Below are 22,246 nucleotides of genomic sequence, written 5' to 3'. Positions count from 1 at the left end.
AGTCTCTCTTCCTAATAAATAAAGGTAGTGGCCTCTCTTGCTTGTTTTGTGGCCAGTTGGTGGATCTAGAATCCTGCCACAAGTCTCGCCCACATTTTAAACACTCTGTTTCCACACTCAGTATATTAGGAATATCCTGATGAGGAAAGTTTTAATCAATCAAATTAGGCTTGAGTTAGTGAGAACAAATCTTTGTTCTCAGCTGTAGAATGATTGTAAACTGTGTACCAGTGAATAAAGAGAGGATTAATCTCCTTTTTAAAAATGGGAACTTTGTAATTCCATGTATTTACTTGCCTTATCAGAATAGAACTCACCAGCTGAGACACAGCATTCTTTTTATTTAAAAGACTCCTGGGTAAATTGAACAACCACACTTTGGGAGAGGGGTAGGAGCTTATTAGCTTTTGTCAATAGTTGTTTCTGTTATAAATAAAAAACATAATCTGGAATGAGGTGGGGTTTTTTTGTTGTTGTTGTTTTTGTTTTTCCTATTTGAAGTGTATACCTGCTTAGCACAGAAATTACCTAGGTGGTTAATTCAGGCCCACACGTGATACTCTTGAAAAATACACAGACATTTATTGACAGCTCTGTGTATTCAATGTGTGAATGTGTTTTAGCCAAAGCTTTGGATTTTGTGGGTGGTCTTACAATTCTATTGTAGATCACAAAACTTTGTCTTTGGAGAACTTTTCTTTTTTAGAATTCGTTTTTCATTGTTATTTTCCTACTTAAATCTGCAGCAAACTTCTGTCTCAAATATGCCTAAAGAGGAAATTGCTTTTCTCTCAGGTGCTCATTATGATTCCAAGTTAAGCTCATGAAGAAATAATAATGAGCCTAGATAATTTGCAGATTGGATCCATTGTTTCTCTTAGCCAAATCTTTTCAATTTGATTTTTCTACCCAATACCAAAAGGTTTGTTGCAGCAATATAAACATTTTGATTATTTAAAAAAAAATTTCTTTATCTGATTTGAGAGAGAAGCATCGATTAGTTATTTGAGCCCTGGCTCGCTCTGTCCACCCAGAGTCACCAGAGAATACCTCCTGAAGGAGGTTGCCTTGTCCTGGGTGGAGCAAATGCAGGGGCCCCTCAGGGCCAGGGCTCTGTCTCTGTGTCTGTTAAAATCCCTCGCTTCTACACATTTTCCCACTTAGTCTCTGTGCCAAGTTTTCATCTTCCCTTCTTTTCTCATCTCTGCTCCCATGCCAGATGAGTTGGCCCTGTTCCCTATCTGCACCCTGGCCTCTCCCTGCACACCTTTCCCTTCTTCCCACTGTGCAGTTCTGCTGCTGCTGTCATTGAGAATGTGGCCCCTGTTTGGGTGTTCTCTGTCAGTGTACATCTCTTTTCTTCTTCTTGTGTGGTTCTCGTTCTTCCTGCTCCCATTCTCAATCCCCATGTTCTGCACACTGAGCCCCTCACCTTGCTTTCTGCCTCACAGGTGCCCACGTCCCTCTCTTCACCTCCTTGCTCCTTCACTTTCCCCCATGGGTGCATCCATACTAGCATTGGGAGTGAAAAAGCTCACTGGATTTCCTATCAGGTTGACATCCATCACCTCTCCTTCCTGTAATTACTACCATCTTCTCCCAGTGTATCCTTCCTAGTATTCATTCATCATCACCAGATTAAACCAGATGAGATGTTGGACACAATCTTGTTCTGTCATCAAACCTTAAATCCTCTCATTGTCTAAGCTGATAAACACTCCTGCATGCCTAAACTTTGCCACACTTAAACATTAGACCAAACCTCACAGAACCTAACAAACTATTAGTTAGACTAGTTAAATCATATCAGATATAATATTTACATCTCCAGACAAATAATGTCTTATATTATGCACTCTGAGCTTTCATTTTTTTCCCCTAGATAGTTCATGTGAGTCACTGAAATCTATACTATGTTTGACCCCCACTTCCTTACACAAGAAAAACCTCTAGTACACCATGGAAAAAGCCATACTGCAGTGACAAGACTCAGGCTTCCTTAAGGAAGTTGGCTTCTGAAGGATGCAGCTTTTTTTTTTTTTTTTTTTTTTTTTTGATGTAACGACTTGAGGTTCTCCAACCACCTTAATATTGTAAAAAAGCACTTTATTATCTGCCTTTAATGGGATTGCACCTGGGAAGCCCCCTACTCTAACTCTCATATGATTGTGTTCTTTCCTGGTGCCTCTACCTTTGGCCTCTCTTTGAGGCCAGCCTGGCCCCTGTGTGTTTCCTAGAAATCACAGTCCCACAGAGCATCAGTCTTTTAAGCTTAGCTAATAACCATCACTCCTGTTCACAGCCCATCCTACAAGGTATGTTGTTGGAGACTTTGAGTCGACCCAAGAGATTCTTCCCCATCTGGGTTTTGATCCTGCTGAGAAATAAGACACAGGACCTAGGTGACCGAAATATCACCTTCATTACTGATAAAGAGGCTGCAGGGTACACCTTACCATGTATGCGAGCTCCTTACCCTGAACATGGGAATTAGGCAGCTTGACAAACGCAGTCATGGTCATCTCCCACCTCTGGGGCAAAAGCATAAGGGGTAAAGGCTGCCTGGGCTCCTTGTAAGCAGCCTACTCTAATTGGAGGGAAAAGGAAGGGGCTGGCTGCATGTGCCCAGTTATCCTTTCAGATATTCTGGTCAGTTAGGTCTCTGTCCATCCAGAGCAGTGATAGAGACAAGGAGGGCTGTGCTGATGACTGGCCCTTTGCATGGAAGGAAATGCCCCTCTAATGCACACCACAGGCCATCAGTCTGCCCTCCATATGGGCTGCCTTTGGGTCAGGTGCCCCCCCTGGTCTAGGCAGTGGTTATCCCTTCAAAAACAAGAGCCTGAAGTTGTTTGCCTGAGCAGAAGCTGTGCATGGACACGAATAAGGAGGGGTTTGAGAGCCAACAGGTGTGGGGACTGGCATCTGAGTCTCACCTTGTATCATCACAACACCACTGGGCTTTTTCTGAGTGATCAGTCAGTCCATTTCTTCATGCCTCAGTCTCCTTATGTAACACTTGAAGATTATTTTTCATCAGCCATCAGAGAGAGACAACACATGGCTATCAAAGAGTTAACACACAGGTGTGTTCCATCTGTGCTATTTTACAGGTGGCAGGTGTGTCCTGTTAAAAATGATTGCCCAAGAGCACCACCTTGGGGCTGTCCAGAGGCACAATTACCTAAGACTCCGTGAGTGTGTTAGATGGGGAGGACACGTAGCTTTCATCTCATTCTACCTTTGGTTTATTGGTAATGCTGCCTACAGTGCTGTGCTGAGGAAGATTCTGAGGCTGGACTCCAGCTCAATGGTCATTACTGTCCACTACAGATATGGGAAGGGAGAGAGGAGGCACGGGAGCCAAGTATTTGCCACTAGTGATTCAAAGAGAAAAGGTGGAATTTTCTCCCTTAGAAATACCCCATCTGGGTTTTGATCCTGCTGAGAAATAAGACACAGGACCTAGGTGACCGAAATATCACCTTCATTACTGATAAAGAGGCTGCAGGGTACACCTTACCGCGTATGTGAGCTCCTTACTCTGAACAAGGGAATTAGGCAGCTTGTTTCTGTTATAAATAAAAAACGTAATCTGGAATGAGGTGGGGCTTCCTACTTCTGGCTGCTGTGCCAGAAGTAGGAAGGTGTGGCTGCAAGCTAGGAAGGCGCCAAATGAAGCTGGGTTCTCTGCAAGGCCCTGCAGCCATGGGGCCAACAATTTGGATTGTATAGAGCAAAGTTCTAATTTTTTTCTGTAAATGGCCAGGTTTTAGCCTTTGTGGGCCACATTTTCCACTGTCATGCAAAAAGCAGCATAGAGGATACGAAAAGAATGAGTGTAGCTGTGCCACAGTAAATCTTTTCCCCAAAGGCAAGGTGGTCGGACATATAACTTGCAGCCTGGTGGAGAAAGGAGGTAGCAGCAAGACTGGGAATTCTAGAAGCTCCCAAATGGTAGGTAGCTATGTCTGAATCTCCCTCTATCCTCATCTCTGAAATCCTTCATGAGACTCAAGAAAGAATATGGCAGGCAAGCTAAGCACTCAGAACCTAACTCCTCACAAAAACTGTTAGCAATGAGGTCCACTTGGTCATTCCCCCATGTAAGTCCAGAATCATGTACTGTGATATTACTTGCTAGGCAGCAATGGGGTTCAAAGCCACAATTTCAGAAAAATGAGAATTCTTGAAATCACTCATAAATTAGAGAATACATGGATTGAGGTAGACTTAGGGGAGGTGAAGTCCACACACAGATGTTTTGGTTTTTAGAACAGTTACTTCTTTAAAAGGTTGTTCCTGTCCCTCGCCAGTGCAGAATTGCAGACTGTTTTTGTTCCCTTTCTACTTAACATTAAGGCATCTGTATTACCTTTGCTGTTTTGGAGTCAACATCATTGAAAGAAAGAGCATAAGCACCTAGTGTAAGCTCTCAATGAATCCATGTTAGACTTGGTCCTAAACCCTGTATGACCATAAGCACATATACACCATTCTTTGAAATGTAGCCAAGACCCTGGCCATCAGCTTCCTGCCACTGGAGCTGGTGACTTCTGCTCTCATCACAGGAACAACTGTCACCACGTTCACACCCTGTGTGGTGGTTTCTTCTTACCATGGGAGAAGTCATCAAGGAATGGTCTACAGAGGGTACAGCTCCCCAGGATATCTTTTTTCATCTTTATTTTATACAATGTGAGGGATATGCATTTTGATAAGATACTCACCGAACTGCAGTTAGTTGCCTGGGTTGCTCAGCTAGTCCATAACAGAGCCAGGTTTGAAATCTCAGCTTCCTCATGTGTGAAATGGGAATAAAAATATAGGAACCTCATAGCGTTATTGTACAGAGCAGATGAGTTTTCAAATCACCTAAAACATGACTAGTAAGTGTTAGCTGTCATTCTTATTTGAGCTATTATACATAACTCAAGCATGAGTGGACGGTGGGCTGCCTGCACCTGCCTGCCACGCGAGGTGCTGCCAAGTGAGGTGCTGGGACTGGACACCTTGTGTCAAACAAGGAAGGGCTGCCAACTCTGCATCGGCCTTACCTCTGATTCTCAATCAATTATTCCACTTCTGATAGTACAGTAACAAGACAAAACACATATCAGTTATCTAAATTCACATGTCACCTGAAAATGGACCTCCTCTATCTAATTGTCACTTGAAAAGACAATACAGAGAAGGAGCAAGGGCACAAGGACAGTGAGCATTTTAGGAAGAACCTGCTGCTTAACAGAATTTAGTTTACTTCCACCCACCTCCTCTCTCTCAGTAAAACAAACAAAAATCACTTGCTTCGAGCATGGGTCAGAGTTTAGGACCCATGGGCCATGGCATCTCTCTCACAACCACCCAGCTCTTCCACTAAAGCTCAGAAGCAGCCGCTTTTAGCTCTGTGCCACCAGAACTTTATTGATGGACTCAAATTTGAATTTCACATAATTATCATGTGTCACAAAATTTCTGATTTTTTCCAACTATTTTAAAATGTAAAAACTATTAATAAGCATTCAGGTGGTACTAAAAGAAGTTACCACCTTGATCTGAACTCCAGGCCATTTTCCAGCCCTGACATGGAACAGTCTTCGAGTCAGACTTGTCCAATTTCCTGGTTGCTTGACCTGAGCAAATTGACATCTCAGGGCCTCAGGTTCCTCTAGTGAAAACAAGAGGCTTATCATAGAGGCTCCCTAGGATTCCTGTCCATACTGAGAGTCCAGGCTGCATGGTTGTCATATGCCTTTGCACTCACACAAGACTCAGTTCTAGTCCTGGCTCAGCCTTTGACTTGCAGAGGACATTGGGGAAGTTCCTAAGCCCATCTGCCTCAGCGGGCTCATCTGTAAAATGGGGGAAAAAATGACATCACTTTAGGGTTGCTACAAAGATTAAAGTGATACAGTATTTGTGAGGCCCTTAATTCATGTATCCAAAAAACATTAATTGTACCTAGTACACACACACTCAATGAGTGCTGCCTGTTGTATTCCTTAACACATGCACACACACACACACACACACACACAGAGGGAAACCTGACTTCCTATTAATAATAATAGTTTTAAAAAGACAGCTTCTACACACTGCCTGTGATAAGAAGGCCAGGGTGGGGTTGCACCTTTTGAACCAAGCCCTGTAATTTGCATCCACTACCATTATCTTCTCTCCCTTGTTATGAAAGCAAAGAACAAACAGGGTAAAGTCACCTTGCGGCTCTGTTTACAGCTCTCTCACTCCACCCAGTGGCAGGAAGTCCATGGTCAAACAGGAAGAAGAGTTCTCTGAGAGATGCTGGCAGGGGCAGGGCTGCTGTGGACCACACTTGGCAAGTCCCCATTTTTCTTCACCTCACTGTTTGACTCTTTGTCTGTCCCCATCTTTCATTTCACGTACCTGTCCTCCTCTGGGTTATTCCTCGTGATCCTCTCTTTTCATGTTTCTCTGCTCTCTCTCTTCCCCTCACTCCTCTCTTATTTTCTTTCTACTCCTCTCTCTCTCTCTCCCTCCGATTATTTTGTCTGTCTAAATCTCTAGTCTCCTTCTTTTATCCCTTCTATCTTATCTCTTTTTTTCTTTCTCTTCCTCTGTGTGTCTTTTGCTTTCTGTCCATCTGTCCTTCTGTGTGTGTGTGTGTGTGTGTGTGTGTGTGTATCTCGTGTCTTTTCGACTCTACCACGTCTTTCTCACCCTCTGCCTCCATCTAGTTCTTTCTTTCTCTGTGTGTGTCTGCCTCTGGCCCCTGTCTCTGACACTGCCACTCCCGCCCTGTGCAGTAGATCTCCCTCTGACCAAGTCCCCTATATATCTTCTGTTTCCCTTCCTAGTCCTGTGCCTGAGCTTTCTGTTTCAACATGAACATTCCTTCCAAAAAACCTAGTTCTGAGCATGCTTAGTATATGCTTAATAATTAAGGCTGTAATTAAAGTATAACTGCAGGTATAATTAAAATTTACTTTAATGGATCCTGAAATTATGAAGCAATTAGGTATTTGATATGGCCCTGCAGGGGCAGCTGGAGAAGGGAGGGCCCTACGTCTCCTCTGACCCCAGCCCTGCCTACTGGCTCTGAATCAGGAGCTCGAGGAGCTGCTGGACAGAAGCCTGGCGGCAGCTGGGAACCCTCACTCAAGAGCACTGCCCATAGCCAGCTGCTGAGGCCCCTCCAAAAGCCCTGGGGAACTTTGGAAAAGCTCAAGAACAAGCCCTCCTTTTTCTTCGTCAGGCTGTTTGGAGTTTCTATCACAAAGCTAACACAAAGGGTTGTTTGAGGATGTTGGGCCAGCAAGGTGATCAGAAAAGTACCCACCCAACCCTCCCCTCCACCATCTCACTTTGCACACATGAGCCCATCTGTGGTTGTTCAGTCTATCAACAAGTCCCTCATGTGTGACAGGCATTGTGCTGAGCCCAGAGCTTCCCTGGTGAGCAGGACTGACAAAATGTCAGCCTTTGTGAAGCTTGTGTTTAGTGGGGTTGAGAGAAGTGTCAACAAGGTACTCTAGAAGCTCATTTTACAATCTTCTGCTCTAACTTGGGGTTTGAGAAGTGGTGAAATAAAGGCTTCTCCACAGAAATGCCATTTACAGAGATACATGAACCAATGGGTGTCAGCCAGGCAGAGAGAAGGCCAAAGGCTCAACCTGTCTGCAGGGCCACAGTTTTCCAAACCAGTCATTTTTTTCCCCCTTGGAAATACCTGGTCCTAAGTTGGGTGCTGAAGATGTTAATTAACTGATTTAGTTAGGCTAATTTAGATATGTTGCAAGGAGGAGCAACTCATTTATTTCAGGAACAAAAAATGTCTACACATAGGAGTGAACTCTGATGAGGCTGAATAAACAGTTCTCAGACTGGGCAGGAACCACAGTGATGCTGGCCCCATGCAAGAGAAGAGTCTGGGTTGGAGGCAAACCTTGGGAGCACCGGGGCAGCCCTTGTCTGTTCACCTGGCTCCACAGCCCTCTGCATACATGCAGTCTGCTGTCCTCTTGTCTGCTTGTAACTTTTAAGTCGTATTCATGCTACTGTGCTTATCATGGATACTCCAGGAGCAAATCTATCTGGACAAGCTGACGACCATCTTATGTATGTATTTGGACCATTCTTGAATCAGGTGCAATGAATGTTTTGGGAACAATCAGTTCTGCCTCAGAGAACACTCTGGTCCCTCCTCAAGCAGGGACAGTGGGTAGAGCAGGTTTAGCCAGACGGGACATTGGAAAGAGCAGACATTCTTACTGTACCTAATTTTACTCTTAAGTAACTTGTAACATCATTGAAATTCAGATGATCTCATGCATGGGATAGTGCTACCAATTTTAAATGCCAAACAGGAGTCCCCAGGAAATGAAAATAGAGTGGGAAGAACATAGTTAAGACAGAATGTTGCCAGTCACTAAGCCTCAGTGCTCTTAGCTGAAAAAGGAATGGATTTATAAACACCTAACTCATAAGATCATTGTGCAGATCAAAATAAAGTCATGTGGGAGGACTTTGTAAACCACAAAAATTTAGAGATTTTTTATTATTGCCAACATTATTATTATGACACCTATATACAAAATCATAAGAAGTTATTCAAGATTCAGAATAGATGTTTCAAGTACTAGTTTCCGAAATCATCTAAACCAGTGAGAGGGCACATTGAATGGCCATTCTGCTGAGTCCTAGCTATTACTAGCCATGCTTGCTAGACATCGTTAGCATTTACTTAATTGTGCCTCAGTCCTCTCATCTGTAAAAGGAAGAATAATAACAGCTGTCTTGGGATTCTGACTGAGGAACAAATGAGCTAATATACTTAGAACTCTGGAACAATCTGTGACACATGCTAAATGAGAGCCGCTATCAGTGCTTTTACTACGATTATCACTACAACTAGCATAGCTAATTCATGTATAAGTCCAGTTATACAGACAGCTTGACAGGCCTGGGTAAGATCCATGCCCACAGCAGGACTCACACCAAGGAAAGGAAGAGCAAGGGACGAGGACCCAGAGCCCCTGTAGAATCAGTCAGATGAGTCCGTCTCTTGGGGTGACCAGAGATGTCTTGGGAGCCATGTGTTGAGATTGGAGGGTGCTCTGAAGACTGGAGTGGGGAGAAGAGCCATTTGCATCTTAGGTTAGATTTCTTCTCTGGCAGATTGGAGGACCTTTGGGGAAAGAATTCTAGTCCATGTCTGTTTTGAAGGAGATAAAAAATATACATATTTACTTTTTATGTACCTTCTGGGACAACTGTGGCTTTTGCTTCACACGGTGTCATTGTTCTGTGCCAGCTCTGCCTCTGGATTAATGTGGGAATTCCCTGGCCTGGTTCTAACACCTTCCATTGTCTGGTCCTCTGGCTTACTTTTCAAAGTCCTCTGGGACTTCGGCTGAAACTTCACCAAATGAGTCAATATGCACACTAAGGTTGTATTAATGAAATAATAGATCTTTACATATGTCATAGTTAAGTAACAAATTGCCCTGAACAGCCCCCAAATTTAGCAACTTAACACCAGGAACATTGATGAGCTCAGTTTCTGTGTTGGGGAATCAGGTGTGGCTTGGCTCAGGTCCTGAGGCTCAGGTTCTTTCACAGGGCTAAAATCATGTCAAGGCTTAGCTGGGGAAGGGTCGCTTCCAAGTATATTAATGTGGTCATGCGATAAAGGCCACCATTCCTCATTGGCTATTGTCCAGAGATTGCCCTCAGTCCCTAGCCTCCTGGGTTTCCTGTAAGGAAGCTGGCAGAGCAGGAGAACAATATAGAAGTCGGAACAAGACAGAGTCATGGGCTTTTGTAACTTAGTCTCAAAAGTGGCATTCCATCACTTTTGCTACATTCTTATTCATAAGAAGCAAGTAGCTGGATCCAGCCCACTGTTATGGGGAGAGGAATACACAGGGATGTGAACACCAAGAGGTGGGGATCAATTGCTTTGGTAGTTGCCTACCACATTTACAAAGCAATATGTTATTCAAGTAAATGCTAGCTTCTGTATCAAGAGGGAAATGCTGAAATGTCAGAGAGTTAATAGACCATTCTTTCTCATTTATATGAGGTCTAAGAGGGTTAGTGAGCAGGGTGCTCTGCCTAATCAATTATCCCTGCTGAAGGATTTATTGCCATCTTCAAAAAGGTGCCTTCCAGGTTGTCCAGGCTGGCAACCTTCCAGAAGGCAGACAGGGAAACCAGTGTCATGGGTCCCTTTGGAGTATTTTATGGGCATGTGTTTTGTATCCCTTTGCACTCCAGTGGCCAGAATTCACTCACATGATCCCACCTGGATGCAAGAGGGCTTGGGCACCATACTCTGACTGGGTACATCAGGGCTGGGTACCTCCCAGCCACAGCTCCCCACAGCGGAAGAGGAGCATGAGTCTGGTGGGCAGGTGGCCTGGCCTGCCACAGATACTTTGCCAGTTACAAAATACTTTTACATGTGTTATTTCCTTTGCTTCTCACCACAGTCTGTGCTACTGTCAGTGTTCTCACCTTCATTTTACAAGAAAACAGATCAGCATAGCTTTAGAACAGTTAGGTTCATATAATTAGAATAGGGTTCACATCCCACCTCTGCCACTAGCACCTGTATGACTATGGAAAAGGTCTTTAACTTCTCTGTGCTTCAGTTATGTCATCTTGTAAGGGGGGGCAGTAGGACCTATTTAGAGTCATTGAAAAAACTGCATATAAGTCACTTAGCATTATATATGGCATATGTAAGTGTTTAATGAATATTAGTTATAAGGAGGATGATCATAATATTATGCCTGAAGATAAAGAAGTTGATACCCAAAGCAGTGAAATGATTTACACAAAACTACACAACCAATGCACAGCAGAACCAGGGTGAGAGGCTGGAGATTTCAGTAACAACTTCCCTGCCTTTCAAGTTGCTCTACAAAGACCGCACTCATCAAATTTCTGTGTCAAGCAGTAGCGGGTGAGCATTGAGCCAAAGACCCAGTGCCGAGTGTCCCTTTCACTGATTTGGTGGGCCCAGGGCCCCTGGAGAATCAACATGACATCCACTTTTCACTCCACTGTTCCTCTTTAACTCACCTTCACCTTTTGTATGAAACATGCTGACCCTGTGCCTCCTTTTTCCTTGCACTCTTAGGTCCTCCATGGTCTGGATTTCAAAGTCTTCATTTATAAACAGGCTCTGTCTTGCTAACTAGATAAAAGCACAGGAAATGATGATATTTCATTAAACTCTTAAATTTTATCACATTTCTTTTAGGGACTTGTTCACTATAAAAGGGCAGAAAAACATTTCACATGTAAGTAGTCATTCCCAGAAGCAAACTTTTGGGTGGGATCGCTTGGCCAGCAAATCCTCCAGATCTACCAGGAATGACCAAGAGGTGCCATCAGAGGCTGCAATGCGCCTTCTCAGGGCCTCTGCCCTTTTAATAGAGAATGAGAAGGGAGCAGAAATGGGCATGTTGAGGACTGTCATTGTCTTCAAAGCAGTGGGTTTATGGCCATAGATGGGCAGATTGTTTGAACCTCAGATCTCAGGACAGACCACCACTCAGACCCTTTATATTAAGACATTAGGACACAACTTCTGGTATGAGCCAAAAGTACATTAAATCTACTTGACTGTGGATTATTAGTAATTTCAGCTTTTATCAGTAAAAAATGTCCTTTAGTCTCTCAGAAGTCCTTTCTTTTTTATTTTGTAAATTTTATGTTAATGTAATTAGAACATGAGATATATTTTGTTAACAAAATTATAAGTGTAGCAGTAATTCTCAACCTTTTTCATCTCATGACATACATAAACTAAAATTCTGAGGCACACCAAAAGTATATTTTTTGCCAATCTGACAAAAAATAGATATAATTTCAATTCATTTATACAGGATGCCTATTGTTGTGTTAGCTGTTGTCATTTTTATTCTAAAGTCCAAGGGAAAAGAAGTCAGTGCTTCTCACCAAATAGTCAGGTATTGCATGTTTTAAAAATTCTTGCTACACCCCAGATTAAATCACTGCAACACAGTATTATTATTAACTATAGATTCAATGTCATACAGCAGATCTCTAGAACTTATTCATCTTGCTCAACGGAAACTTTATGTCCATTGATTAGTTACTCCTCATTTCCTCCTCCCCAGCCCCTGTCAACGACCATTCCACTTTTTAATTCTATGAATTTGCCTGTTTCAGATGAGTGGAATCAAGCATTGTTTTCCTATGATGGGCTCATTTTATTAGCAATATGTCCTCAAAATTCATCTATATTATAGCATACTGAAATACTTTCTCTTTTTAATAAAGCTGAATAGAATCTCATATGTGTGTGATTTGTGTGTATTTGGACATTGGGTTCCTTCCACATCTTGACTGTTGTGGTCACTGTAATGACCATGGGGGTTCCAATATCTTGTCAAAATCCTGATTTCAATTCTTTTGGATAAATACTCAGAAGTTGGTTTGCTGGATCATATGGTAATTCTATTTTTAATTTTCTGAGGATATTCCATACTGTTTTCCATAGTGACTGCACCATTTTGCATCCCCACCAACACTGCCGTGCACAAGGGTTTCCAGTATCTTCACATCTTCACAGCAGCTCTCTTGTTTTCTGACAGCGGTTATCCTAGCAGGTGTGAAGTGTATCTCATCAAGGTTTTGATTTGCTTTCCCTAATGGTCAGTAACATCCATCCCGCCTTTTTTTTTTCATACTTATTAGTAATTTGTATACCTTCTTTAGAGAAACTTCTACTCAAGTTCTATCCCATTTTTTTAATAAAGTCACTATTTGATCTTGAGTTGTAGGTGTTGAGTGTATATTTTGGATAGTAACTTCTATCAGACATACTGATTACAAAAATTTTCTCCCATTCTGTAGGTTGCCTTTTCACTCTATTTTCCTTGCTCTACAGAAGCTTTTTATTTTGATGTATTCCCATTTGTTTATTTTTATTTTTGTCGACTAGACTTTTGATATCATACCCATAGACCAGTATCATAAATCTTTGCCCCTATGTGTTTTCCTAGGAGTTTTATAGTTTTGGGTATTATCTTTTTCATTCATTTTGAATTGATTTTTGTGTATGGTATAACACAAAGTTTCATTTTATTCTTTCGTATCTGGCTATCCATTTGTTGAAGGGACTTTCCATTCCACATGGTGTATTCCTGTCACTCTGGTCAAAGAACAGTTGAACATGGATTTATTTTTTGGCTTTTTATTCTATTATATTCTTTTTAAAAAAATCTTTTTTTAATTTTTCAAATGCCTTTATCTCCATTACCCCACCACCACTTTCCCCTGCCACCCCCACCCCCACCTCCCTCCCTCAATCCTTCCCCACTTTGGTTTTGTCCATGGGTCCTTCATACATGTTCCTTAACTTGACCCTCTCCTTCCTTTCCCCGTTACACCCCTTCCACCTCCCCTCACATTACTGTCAGTTCCTTTTTTCTTTCAATGTTGCTGGTTCTGTTTTCCTTGTTTATTTGTTTTGTTGATTAATCCACTTTTAGGTGAGACCATATGGCATTTATCATTCATCCCCTGGCATACTTCACTTAGCATATTAATCTCCAGTCCATCCATGCTGTCACGAAAGGTAATAACTCCTTCTTTCTTCCTGCTCTGTAGTATTCCATTGTGTAAATGTACCATAGCTTTTGAATCCTCTCATTTTCTAATGGGCACCTAGACTGCTTCAGCACTTAGCTATTGTAAATTGTACTGCTATGAACATTGAGGTGCGTAGATTCTTTTGAATTGTTGTTTTGGGATTCTTAGGGTATAATCCCAGCAGTGGAATGGCTGGGTCAAAAGGCAGTTCCATTTTTTGCTTTTTGAGGAAATTCCAAACAATTTTCCACAGTGGCTGCACCAGTGTGCATTCCCACCAACTAATGTGCACTAGGGTTCCCTTTTCTCCACAATCTCGCCAGCACTTGCTGTTTGTTGATTTGTTTATGATGGCCATTCTGACCAATGTGAAGTGGTATTGTGGTTTTAATTTACATTTCTCTGATGGCTAGTGATGATGAGCATCCTTTCATATGTCTCCGGGACCTGTGTATGTCCTCCTTGGAGAAGTGTCTGTTCAGACTTTGACCATTTTTTAATTGAATTTTTTGTCTCCCTGGAGTGGACTCATGTGAGTTCCTTATATATTTTGGAGATCAAACCCCTGTCTGAGGTATCACTGGCAAATATATTTTCCCATAATGTTGGTTCCCTTTTCACTTTGGTGATGTTTTCTTTAACTGTTCAGAAGCTTCTTACTTTGAGGAAGTCCCATTTGTTTATCCTTTCCTTAATGTCCCTTGCTCTAGGGGAAATATCAGTGAAAATACTATTTCATGGGATATCTGAGAGTTTCCTGCCTATTTCTCCTCTAGAACTTTTATGGTGTCAAGTCTTTTCTCCATCTTGAGTTTATTTTTGTGTATGGTGTAAGTTGGTGGTTGAATTTCATTTTCTTGCATGTAGCTGTCCAGATCTCCCAACACCTTTGTTGAAGAGGCTATTTTACTCCATTTTATGCTTCTGTCCCCTTTGTCAAATATTAATTGACCATAGAGACATGGGTTTATTCCTGGGCTCTCTATTCTGTTCCATTGATCTATGTATCTGTTATTATGCCATTACCAGACTGTTTTGATTGCACTGCCTTTGTAGTATAGTTTGATATCAGGTAGTCAGGTATTGTGATACCTCCTATTTTGTTCTTCTTTCTCAAAATTTCTGTGGCTATTCAGCATCATTTATGGTTCCATATAAATTTTTGAAATGTTTGTTCTATGTCTGTGAAATACGTCATTGGTATTTTAGTAAAGATTGCATTGAATCTATAAATCGCTTTGAGTAGTATGGACATTTTCACGATATTTATTCTTCCTATTCATGAACACAGTATATGCTTCCATTTATTTGTGTCTTCCTTAATTTCTTTCTTCAGTGTTGTAGGTTTCTGAGAACAGGTTTTTTACCTCATTCATTAATTCCTAAGTACTTTATTTTTCTTGTTGCTATAGCAAATGGATTTTTTTCCTGACTTCTGATTCTGATATTTCATTGTTGGTGTACAAAAATGCCTTTGATTTCTGAATATTGACTTTGTATCCTGCTGTTTTGCCAAATTCATGCATTAAGTCGAGTAGTTGTTTGGTGGAGTCTGTGGGATTTCCTATGTACACTATCATGTCATCTGCAAACAATGATAGTTTTACTTCCTCCTTTCAAATTAGGATGCCGTTTATTTCTTTTTCTTGTCTGATGGCTGTGGCTAGGACTTCCAATACTATGTTTCAATTTTCCTGAATTTGTTGAGCCTTGTTTTGTGTCCTATCATGTGGTCTATCTTTGAAAATGTTCCATGTGCATTTGAAAAGAATGTGTGTGTATTTTGCTTCTTTGACATGAAAGGTTCTATATATATCAGTTAAGTCCATTTGATCTAATACGTTGTTCAGTTCTACAATATCCTTGTTGATGTTTTGTTTGGAAGATCTATCCATCGCTGACAGTGGGGTGTTAAAATCCCTTGCTGTAAGTGTGTTGCTGTCTATATCTTTCTTGAAGTCCTGCATGATTTTTCTTATGTATTTAGGTGCTCCCATATTGGGTGCATTTAGGTTTACAAGGTTTATGTCTTCTTGATGGATTCTTCCTTTGAATATTATGAAGTGTCCTTCTGGGTCTGCTTCTGTGGCCTTTGTTTTAAATATATTTTGTCTGATATACCTGTTGATACCTCTGTCTTTTTATTTCCTGTCCTTATGCTTTGAATTTTTTTTCCCATCTCTTTACTTTCAGTCTGTGTAGATCCTTTGTTCTGACGTAGGTCTCTTGTATGCAGTATATGTGTGGGTCTTGTTTTCTTATCCATTCAGCTATCCCATTTGATTGGGGCATTTAATCCATATACACTTTAAGTTATTATTGATAGGCACTTATTCATTTTTCCCCTATGTACCTGTGTTCCTCTTTCTCATTCTTTTTCTTCATGTTCTTAAAGCACTCCCGTTAGCATATCTTGCAGTGCTGGTTTGGTCGAGATGTATTCCTTTAGCCTTCTTTTATCTGGAAAACTCCTTTTTTCGCCTTCAATTTTAATTGAGAGCCTTGCTTAGTAAAGCTGTCTCAGTTGCAGGCCTTTGCTTTTCATTACTTGAACTATTTCTTGCCATTCCCCTCTGGCTTGTAGTGTTTCTGTTGAGAACTCCGCTGCTAGCCATATCGGTGTTTCTTGTATGTTACTACCTGTTTCTCCCTTGCTGACTTTAGGATTCTCTCTCTGTCTTTGATATTTGCCACTTTAATTATGATGTGTTTTGGAGTGGGCCTCATTGGGTTCTTCTTGATTAGGACCCTCTGTACTTCCTGGACTTGCGTGACTTTTTATCTCCACAAGCTAGGGAAGTTTTCCACCACTTTTTCAAACAGGTTCTCTATCCCTTACTCCTCTTTTTCTCCCTCTGGTATCCCTATTATACTGATATTATTACGTTTCAGGTTGTTCTGGATTTCCCTGAATGCCTCTTCATTTGTTTTGAGTCTTTTTTCATTTCCTTGCCTTTTCTTGGAGCTTTTTTCTACCTTGTCCTCCAGCTCGCTGATTCAGTCCTCTGCTTCATCTAGCCTGCTTTTGATTCCTTCTACTGTGTTCTTCAATTCAGAAATGGTATTCTTCATTTCCTCTTGCCTCTTTTTGATAGTTCCTATGTCCTTTTTCATGCTGATACTGTTTGCAGTAAGTTCCTCATACTTTCCCTCTAGCTTTTGGTAATTCTCTTTGGGCTCACTGAGCTCACTGAGCTTCTTTAGAACCACTGAATTGAGTTTTGAACTCAATATCTGATAGTTTATTTGCCTCTATTTCATTTAGTTCTCTTTGTGGGGATTCCTCCTTTTCCTTCAATTGGGGGGTATTTCTTTTTCTTCCCATTATTTGTGAGACTCTTTTTTGCTTTTGCTTCTTAAATTGATCTATCTTGACTTCCTGACTTCGTCGTTTGAACTTTTATGGTACAAGACACCCCCCTTTTTTTTTTCCTTCCTGGATCAGCCTTGGCTGATGTTAGCTATTGACCCCGGCTGACCTTAGGCAGTCTTTTAGAGACTTCCAGAAATCTACTGTCTGTGGCTGTATGATTGAATTGTTAAGCTAGTCAGTCTGCTCTCAGCAGTCAGGCCTAGGCACTGCAGGGTGGAGCAGAGTCCCTCCAGGTGGCTGTGTTATTGTGTCCTCTTACGCTGCTTCTGCTCAGGTGAGTGGTCTGCCTGAGCAAGATGGCTGCTGCGGTTGGGAGAGGAGTCAGAACTGGATTTCTGCCGACCACTCCATCAGTTCTCTCCCCAAAGCCTCTGTCTCTGGACTCTCCTCAAGCATTTCTAGTGCACCTCGCGACCCCTTTGGCCGGGGACCTGCTATCTGTGACTGCTGCTCTGTGCTCAGCAGTCAGCCTTGCACACCACCACCGGGGCAGAGCCTCCTGGGGGTGGGGTTATTATGTCTGCTCATGCTGCTGCAGCTCAGGGGAGTTGTCTGCCTGAGCAAGATGGCAGCTGCCGAATAGGGGCTCAGTCAGCACTGGGACCATGCCAGCTACTCCCTGAGTTCTCTCCCCAAAGCCTCCTTCCCCAGTTTCTCATCAAGCAGCTCCCGCCCACTCTGCCCCTTCCTCTGCTGGAGCCTAGGATAAGTGGCTGACAATACAAGTTTACACATTGGCCCTTAAATGGCTCTTTGTGTCTCCAGCTACCCATCTTTGGCAGAGAGCAAACCTGCACTTTTCGCAGCTGGCTGTTATCTGAGCACTTTATGGGCTCTGGTGCTGTCAGCTGGACATCACCACTTATGTTCAGACCTCACTCTTCTCAAGGGGATCCAATTGGCCTTTTAAATATCTCTCTGGCGCTGCCACCCCAGGTGCCCAGCCCACCTTCTCAAATAGCTACCGCACTCCTTACCAGTTAGGATGTGCTAAAGCCGATTCCTCTGTCTGTCCAAGGTTTCAAGGCTCCTCTCTTGCTATTGTTCAGTTGCTTTCCAGGTGATTTCTTGACAATTTAATTGTAATTCCAGGTTGGTCCTGGGAGGAGATCAGTATGACTTTCTTTCAATCTTCCACCATCTTGAAGTCAAGAAGTCCTATCTTTCAGCTTTTTTCTAGCTGGACCGCTGCTTGATATAGATCTCATCACATAATCTTTCTTGTCAGAACATTGATCAGAAGCTATATTTCATTGATTTCCTAGTGAAAAAGTACAGAATGAATAGTCCAGTGCAACCCAATACCCTGATTTACCATTCTCTGGCTCATTGTTTACACAAAGCTTTTTCTTTCATTTCCATATTCAGATGATTCATTCAAGGGATAAATCCATTTCAGAAGATTTTCCTTTTTAAAATTTTGTTGAACAAGTGTCTGTTAATCTTTCTTTTTTCACAGCCTTAGAAGAACCTGATTATTTTCATGTTTTGACTGACAGAGAAAAATATAGGCAATATCTTTATAATGCCACACATTTAGATGTAAACAGGGGAAAAATAGCCCTGGCCGGTGTGACTCATTTGGTTGGGCATTGTTCTGCAAAACAAAAGTTCACAGGTTCAACTCCCAGTCATGGCACATGCATAGGCTGCAGGTTCAGTGCCAGGTCAGGACATGTGGAAGAGGCAACCAATACATATTTCTCTCACATCTCTCTCTCCCCAACACCCTCTCCCTCTGCTCTCTCTCCCTTCCTTCCTCCCTCTTCTTTCCCTTCATCTCTCCTTCCCTCCCTTCCCTTCTCTCTAAAATAAACAAATAAATAAATTTGTCATCTAGATTTATCTAAATAGCCATATCTGCATCATAAAAAGCTGAAGCTGAGTTGTAAATGAATTATGTTGGTGAAACCCAGGCATTCGTGATTTCAGTTTCTATGAAACGTCTTAGGGCAGCACCTGCAATTTCACGTCAGTGACTGTCCATCATCCCCCTCTTCTAGGAACCAATGTCCATGAGGCCCAGAACATACTCAGTAACAGCGGGCTCCCCATTACTTCGGCTGTTGACCTGGAGGATGCAGCCAAGAAGGCCGTGGCCAGTGTGGCTAAGAAGTGATGCTTTTGTCCTGATCCCTTGAAAGAAGAAGTCCATTTTGCCATAAAAAGGGATGGTTCTCTCTTTACTGTGAAGAAAATGGTTATCTCATTGGGGAAAAATATGGGTTGGGGAGGAGCAAGAATCACTGTATGAAAAATCTTAAATTGGTGTCTTCTTGAATCAGAAAATCTAGACAGCCTAAGTAATCTGATTTTACTTACCATCTATATTAAATTAATGCCCTATATTCTCCTACTTTTCTGTCACCCTGAGCCTGGTCAGTAGACATTGGATTGCTGACTTTGGAGAGCAGTCTGTGTGGCCAACAAGCCTGCATTCACTGACAGCAATTCTAGTGGACATTTACTCCTATATAATAAAGAGATCACAGGCCATAAAAAACTCAGACAAGACTTCATTTAGCAGATTAGCTATCAAAAAGGTGCGAATAAGACTTTCAAACAAATAGTTGTTAAACACTGTCACATTTTTTCCAAGTTTCTATTTCCAGCACATGTTTGGAAAATCCATGAATATTCCAAAGTATATTTTACAATGGAAGGCCCACACTTCCACATGACATTCCTTACATGGATTCCTCCATTTGCCTTAATATTGAATGTACTCCTTACCTCACATGAAAAATAAGACCAGAAGCCTTATTTGTATTTTTCAGTAGACGATTTCATTTTAATATGAAAACTGAAAAAAATATGATTCTTATGGAAATCTCTTTAATACATTCCAAGATGAGACATCACTGAAATTATATTGTGTCAGTATCTTATCTCCCCCTGCCCTCCTGACCCCCTAGAATCCACCAGCTGGGGAAATGTAATTAAGAGAATGTGGCTTTTTTCATAAAGTCCATTTTGGGAGGGAAGGGTAATTAGGTTTATGATGATATTTTGGTAAATTTTCATATGTACACAAATTTAAATAAAATCCTGTTTTGTAAGTTCTAAGATCTGTGTATTTCTCATTTTAGTCGATATTATTCTGTAAACAATTTTTTCTTCTACTAAGACACTAGCCTTAGTATATTAGGCATATCTCCAAAATGGGAAAATTTGGCTTATACTCATATTGGTTATATAGCCCCAGGATTATTCCAGTTCCACTCAGCTTTATCAGCAATCATTTCTGCTAGGAGATTATTCAATGAAAGAATAAAAATTTTATGCAAACCAGAAGCCATGGTAAGTGTCACAGAGGGCTAACATGTTAAAATGTGACTTCAGCCTGCAGAATGCTACAAAAATCAGCAGACATAAACTCCCATTCAATGAGGTTCATTTGCCAGCATTAATTTTTCTATCAAAATACAAGTATGTAGCAGACCAAACTTTTTTGTTCGTTTCTTCCCAGTTCTCATAAAGTTCACATTGGACAAAAGTTGAAAAGTCATGTCATAGCTTCATATTTACCATGGAGAGAAAAACTATTTAATAGATCAAACTTATGTCCTTTTTAATTGTCATGCAATGAATAAAAAATATCGACTTTTTTGGTATGTTTTTATTTTTTCTTTTATAACTAGTTAGTATGGTAAAAAGAATATATATTTTGTCAATTAGACAAAACTCAGCATATTTGAATATCTTGCTTTCTGTGAAGGAAGGCCTGTGTTCACATGACATATACATTGATGTTTCTAATTAATCCAGTTTGGAGAAGGGGATAAGGGAATTAAATTATGTAATCATTTTGTAAGAGGATTAATAACAAATAGGCAATCCCCTTTTTATTTTTTCAAATAAGTGGTTGTCAGGATTAAGGTGTTTTGTTTTTTCTTTCTTGGAAACTCCAAGTGTCTGAGTTTATATTGTTCAAATCTGTCCCAAGTACAGATTCCATAAATATTTGTAGAATGAGTGTTTGCACCTGGGTGCAGGCCCAGCTCCACTGACCAAGGGCTCTGGGTGGGATTGGGGGCTGTGGTGTTGGTTGTGGAACTGAAGTCCTCTGGGTGTTACCTACGCCAGGGTGCCCTATATTGACCTCCCAGCATCCCTCCAGTTCTTTGTCTTACCAGTATTACGTAAATATGAAAAATAGTTTCCTTTAAATCTGATCAGTATTTTCTTACACTTGGTTCTGTCCTAATATGAAAAATAGTTTCCTTTAAATCTGATCAGTATTTTCTTACACTTGGTTCTGTCCTAAGCAGGAATATCCATGAAATGAGGTTACTATCAAAACTTCGTACTTTGTGTTGGAGAAACTTAAAGAATAATTCACACATTTTACCTGAACTGCTTTGCCAAGATTTGAACAGATCTGCTAGTCTCCATGTCAGTCTTCTAGAAGTAGCATCACATTTAGAGGATGTGAAAGTCCTGACCCTCCCACTTATCAAGGTTCACTTATGTGAGTTGATTAACCTATTGTGTTTATCCTGACTTTCTTGTAATGACAAAAAATCCAACTCAAGCTTAAGGAAAAAAAGAACTGTGTTGCTTTTGTGATTATAAAGGCATGTTTCTGGTTAAGGTTAAGGCTGCATCCCGAGACTCAAAGCCATCAGAATTTGGAACTGCATCTCAGATATTTGCCTCTGTCGGTTTCATTCTCAGATGGACGATTTCCGTAAGGTGGCAGAATGGCTGCCATCCCATTTTGTCAAGCTTAGCATCCCTAAAAGAGAACGAGAGGGGTTGGGGGAGAGAAATAAAAAAGAAAAGGAAAAAACAGTAAGAGTGGGAGGGAGGAAAGAGAAAGGAAGGTAGCTTCTTTCTCCTGATAATTCTTAAGAACATCCCAGAATTAAGATGACCAACTCTGGGTCAGGAACCTATCTCTGAACTAGTCCTTCTAGGGCTTTAATAAAGTGTTCAGGGCTCTGATGAATCCAGAATGGGTTAAACATCCACTTGTTGACCTGAGAACAAAACCAGTCCCATCCAAACTATCAAAGCTGAGAGTAAGGGAGGGAGGGAGTAGTTCCCTAAGGAAAACTGGAGATCTAGCAAAAAGAAACTGTGTATTCTGGGATGGAAAAATAAGAGATGACAACCAGACTCATCAACCATAAGACAATGAGGTTGAACAAATTATTCCATATGAATAGCTCCAATTCTAAAATTTAATGGTTATGTTTTATTTCCTTGCCAGTTCCATGGAGTCCACTTGTACAATGCATACAGGTCACCAGGTGTTTTCTA

The 22,246-nt window shown here is 41.3% G+C and overlaps 1 protein-coding gene across 1 annotated transcript in view; it reads left to right on the top strand.

Moving 5' to 3' along the window:
- The window catches only part of SUCLG2 (succinate-CoA ligase GDP-forming subunit beta), a 299,815-nt gene extending 279,758 nt beyond the window's left edge, over window positions 1-20,057 (top strand). Inside the window, exon 11 of the mRNA XM_054594876.1 lies at window positions 18,985-20,057. Coding sequence (XP_054450851.1) covers window positions 18,985-19,100 — 116 coding nt within the window. The 3' untranslated portion in view covers window positions 19,101-20,057. The remainder of the gene's footprint in view (window positions 1-18,984) is intronic.
- Window positions 20,058-22,246: the final 2,189 nt, after the last annotated feature.

This window comes from Pteronotus mesoamericanus, unplaced genomic scaffold (genome assembly GCF_021234165.1).
Source record: "Pteronotus mesoamericanus isolate MK-2021 breed Mesoamerican mustached bat unplaced genomic scaffold, CSHL_Meso_final scaffold_54, whole genome shotgun sequence".
Classification (NCBI taxonomy): Eukaryota; Metazoa; Chordata; class Mammalia; order Chiroptera; family Mormoopidae; genus Pteronotus; species Pteronotus mesoamericanus.
Note: the sequence above shows the minus strand (reverse complement) of the source record. Positions and strands in the feature narration are given on the sequence as shown.